Source organism: Sinocyclocheilus anshuiensis, unplaced genomic scaffold (genome assembly GCF_001515605.1).
Source record: "Sinocyclocheilus anshuiensis isolate Anshui unplaced genomic scaffold, SAMN03320099.WGS_v1.1 scaffold1825, whole genome shotgun sequence".
NCBI lineage: Eukaryota > Metazoa > Chordata > Actinopteri > Cypriniformes > Cyprinidae > Sinocyclocheilus > Sinocyclocheilus anshuiensis.
The window spans coordinates 85,184-90,308 of record NW_015536567.1 but is presented as its reverse complement, the minus strand read 5'-3'; the positions used below and the strand labels follow the sequence as shown (position 1 = coordinate 90,308).

General features: G+C 35.2%; 1 protein-coding gene across 1 annotated transcript in view; it reads right to left on the bottom strand.

The window, feature by feature from the left end:
• The window catches only part of stk11 (serine/threonine kinase 11), a 29,840-nt gene that overhangs the window by 4,987 nt on the left and 19,728 nt on the right, over positions 1-5,125 (bottom strand). Inside the window, exons 7-9 of the mRNA XM_016504284.1 lie at positions 3,732-3,859; positions 1,307-1,364; positions 147-346 (exon numbers count right to left, since the gene is read on the bottom strand). Of these exons, the coding sequence (XP_016359770.1) occupies positions 147-346; positions 1,307-1,364; positions 3,732-3,859 (386 nt within the window). The remainder of the gene's footprint in view (positions 1-146; positions 347-1,306; positions 1,365-3,731; positions 3,860-5,125) is intronic.

Here is a 5,125-nt window from a genome sequence, read left to right as displayed (position 1 = left end):
ACACACACACACTCTCTCTCTCTCTCTCTCTCTCTCACACACACTAATCAGAGCAGGTCAAGCAGTTCAATACTAACTAAAAGCTGAAAGTCAATTGTGGGTGGAGTCACAGTATTCACTAAGCCCCGCCCCCATGCCCCACTCACCTGGTACGGTGAAGTCCTGAGTGTATATGATGTCATCCTCCCCGTCGAACAGCTCGTCATCCTCCTCCTCCTCCTCAGCGTAACCGTGGAGATCCTCCAGGTATGGCACCACCGTCATGCTGCGCCACGGGTCACGCGTCTCTGCGCTGGGCGGGATGGGCACGGGAGGCTCCGAGGGTGGGTGTTTCTTACGCACCCAGCTAAACAGGAAGAGGAAATGACCCGTGAGACCAATCGTGATGACATCATCTGAAGCGGCGTTATTAGAGTTTACCAAAACAAAACATTTTCATTATTGAAAATACAATAAAATTTAACAATTAAAATTAAATGTATAAAAAAACTTGGCTAATATTTCTCATTTTCATTTAGTTTAACATGATGCACTACAATTACTAAACTAAAAAAAAAAAAAAAAACTATATAATTAAAAAATCCAAAAATAATAAAAGATCAAATTAAAACGGAAAATATAAAAAATTATTCAAATTCTCATTTTTAAAGAATATAAAAACAAAGCAATTATGTAAGATTGATTAATTGATATTACAATACAGTAAAACAGTGAAATATTATTATAATTTAAAACAGCTGTTTTCTGTGTGAATATCTGTTAGACTGTAATTTATTTCTGTGATCAAAGCTGAATTTTCAGCATCATTACTCCAGTCTTCAATTACTCCAGAAATCATTCTAATAATCTGATCTCAGGTGAGCTCAAACATCATTAGTGCACATGCTCATCAAGAGCTCTTCCGTATCCATGGAAACCGCATCCGATGATCTCTGCTGGATGAAGATCTCAAATCCAGACCAGGTTTATTTCTAGCTCTCACTATTCTCCACTTCCTCTTCCTCCCACTCTGCGCTCATCTAACATCAGCGCTCCTGCGTCACGGACTAAAGGACCCTAAAGACTTCACTTAAGTTTTGAACAGAACCGTGCAGCTAAAAGAACAATATTCAGAAACGATTCCTGTCCTCAGGAGCCTGCTGAGATCATTTTCATCATCTCGAGATGAAGAGAACTATAGCAAATCAGATATTTATTGTATCATTGTTCTTTCGCAGAGCTGCATATGTTGTTATCATATGCTGTTATCTATATTCAGACAGGGATGGGAAGCACTGCATTGATAATTCTGCACTGATGGACTCACTTGTGTTGTCTGATGTGCTGTATTGAAAACCTCTTCACAGGATCATATTCCAGCATCCCTGCGGATAAAAACAGCTCAGATGAAGGAAGCAAAGACACATACGCATAAAGCCACACGATCGACATCAGGATCAGTCAGAGTGCTTTAAAACAGACAGACTTCATGCTATAGGTGGCTGTCATGACTGGGTTCAATACACAATACTGATCTCACCAAACTTTAAACAAAGCCAAGAGAGAGTAAAAATGGTACGTTTGTGTTTTTTAGATTATTACATGATAAACAGTTAACAAAAAAGTACTGTTCATTAACCAGAACAGAAATATTGATGATTCTGCTTAGCTAATAATTCAGAATTATGTTATACACATATGCATACCCCAAACTACATGCATTATGATTATTATTCTTTTAATAAAATAATGTTTTTTATTTATTTTATGTTTATTTATTAAATATTTTTAATGTAGTAATAATAATTTACAAACATGAAAGCTCAAATGTAAGCGATTCTATATGACTGAAGAGATTATATATGACTAAAAGCATAATTTAAACTAGTCTGAACTACACACAATAAATTGTTTCATTTTTTATTCTGATACACTGTAACACAATATACTGTTATACCTCTAGTGGTTGCTAGGTGATTACCTATGGATGTTTAAAAATGTTACACTGAAATGTAACATTCAGTGTTAGGAGATAGCTCATCCAATGAGCATGCTTAACAGCTGTGTGTGTGTGTGAGAGAGTGTGTGTGTGTGTGTGTGTGAGAGAGTGTGTGTGTGTGGTTGTGTGTGTGTGAGAGTGTGTGTGTGAGTGTGTGTCTCTGTGTGTGTGTGTGTGTGTGTGAGAGTGTGAGTGTGTGTGAGAGTGTGTTCATTCATGAGTTTTTGCTGAGCTTGTGATAATAAAGCTCTCAAGCACAGACTGATCCAGCATCAGTGCTGAACATTAATGTCACGGCGCCATCTATAGGTCAAACATATGAACTACAGCACAGCCATGAAAAACAATGCTCATTGCGCACACAATAAAGTAAAGGAGGTTTAATTAAGAAATTGGCCTCAATTTGAATTGAATGTCTTTATCTTGAACTCAGAATGCATTTAATCTTAGAAATATACTGACATTAAAACATGTTATACTATGTATAATATATATTATATTATTATTCACTTATTTTCATTAAAGGAGTCATGAACTGAGAAACCAAAATTCCCTTGATCTTTTGACATATACGAGGTCGTACTATAAAAACATCTTGTTAGTTTACTATACTATTATTTGTCTTTTCTTTTTTCTTTTTCACAGTTTCTAGCCATGCAGTCTTTCTCTCAGGTTTTATGACAGCTGTACCTTTTGCAGAACATTGAATGTCTTTATCTTGAACTCAGAATGCATTTAATCTTAGAAATATACTGACATTAAAACATGTTATACTATGTATAATATATATTATATTATTATTCACTTATTTTCATTAAAGGAGTCATGAACTGAGAAACCAAAATTCCCTTGATCTTTTGACATATACGAGGTCGTACTATAAAAACATCTTGTTAGTTTACTATACTATTATTTGTCTTTTCTTTTTTCTTTTTCACAGTTTCTAGCCATGCAGTCTTTCTCTCAGGTTTTATGACAGCTGTACCTTTCATAGTTTGCAGAACAGATAGCAAAACATCAGAACATTACAATCTAAAATGGCTCTTTAAAGCATTAAAATCACTAAATTAAAAGTTAAAATCACTGAATTGAATAAATAATAAAGAAAATGACTATTTTAACAGCTATAAGAAACACACATTAACACATTTGAGCTTATAGTAATTAGTACTGTACTAACTTACATTTGATTTACCCATTACAATAGTCCACTTAAAGTAAAAATACACTTATATGCAGGTTTATAAATCTACAAAAGACACATTTAATGTCCAACAACAAATATTTTAGCAAAATGAATTATTTTATATTAATTTATATTTTTGGTTCTTGCCGATACCGAGTATTTTTCATTGTATTTGTGCATTTTTTTAAATATTGGGTACAGAAACCAAAAGAATATGTATAATGTTAGTTGGTTAACTTCATTTATCAAATAGATATATCCTTCAGTTATTTGCACACTTTTAAGTTTGTTACTTCCACTGTTAATTTATGCTCTGTGCTACATCATCTTTAATTTAATAGCATTAGAGCTGCTCAGTACTGTAATCACACGTTTAATTGTCTTAATTGCTCTGCAGCACTGCTAATATGCACTATGAACACAATAGAGTTAGATCTCTAACCAGAGGACCGCTCAGATCGTCATACCTGCTCTCTGTTAAAAGCACGGAGTCACTATAGTCTCTGTGAAGCGTGTGCATTGAGAAATGCTCCACACAAACAGATCCGAGCACGTTTCGTCGCTCACCTCTCAGCAGGTCCGAGAGCAGCGGGCCGCACTCCTCAGGAACAGTGTAGTCACCCTTCCCAATGTTCTCGAATAGCTTATAGATGTTGTCCCCCTCAAACGGGTACAGGCTCGTGGTTATGTTGTATCTGTGAGGAGAGACACACAGCTCTCAGCTTAGACCATGTCAGAAAACACTCATCAGACAATCTCTGTTCAGCTCCACAGCTTATTTTTAAAATGCACTTGGCAGCAGAAGTCACTGTGGGAAAACTACATTACCCATGATGCTGTGCAGAAAATTCCACCAATCAAAGACACAGCGAGGAATAAATACATGCTTAAACATATGCATAATTTGCGATGAACTCTGAATATATTGTCTCTACAGATATAATCAACGACTTTTCTGTGTTTTATAATTGTCCGTCACTTTTAATTCAATTACATCATTTGCGATGCTTCATGGGATTGTAGTTCTTTCTCTCGATGATTCAAAATAAGATATGAACATATCCGCCAACTTTTTCAGCGAAACAACATTGTTTCTAGAGGTCGATCCCACTGGGAGCCTATACTGACAATGCAGATTGGGAGAAAAGCAAAGTTTGCACAAATGTAACTTTGTCTAAATAGTTTTCCAGCTCCTGTACATTTTGTAGTCTTGAGGATTGAAACATTAATATATTTCTTTTTTTCCATTCTGCAGTTTTGGTCTAATTTACACTCCCATATAGTTAAACCCCCAAATCATTTAATGTAACTAGGGGTGTGCGATATATATCGCCTGCGATAATATCGTAATTGTTGTTTTAACGATGTGCGATTTATCGAGTATTTTGCAAAAACCATTCAAAACATCCCTACAGAGCGCACGCATACATTACGTGAAGTCTAGACTAGTGCGTGTGTGCATTTAGTGTGTTTTCTTTCACTGCATGATTCAGTCTATTAAAATGCATTTAGAATGATCACAAATTCAAGACATGATGGCAGAAAATTTATATATTTACACCACTTCATATAGTTATTCAATTTCACACGAAGAGTGCCGTTTTTCTCCAAAAATTACCATGATTACAAATGTGACATTGAATTCAATAAACAATAAGTTAATTAAGAGACTTACGTTTTAGACACCATATTGCTTGTTTTTGCTCTATTTCGCCAACAAAAATCATCCCGAATACAGCCACAGCGCTGTTTTGTGTCTCTGAGCAACATGACGGTGTTTCGTTCCTGAATGAATCAACCGTTTAAATGATTCGGTTCAATCGCAATGACTCACTTATTAACAGTGATTTGCTGCCACCTGCTGGCGGTTTTAATTTCAAATTTTTTTGATTTTTTTCATGTTTTAAATCATTTCAAATAATTCAAAAATTAAACGTTTTATGTTTAATATATCAAAACAT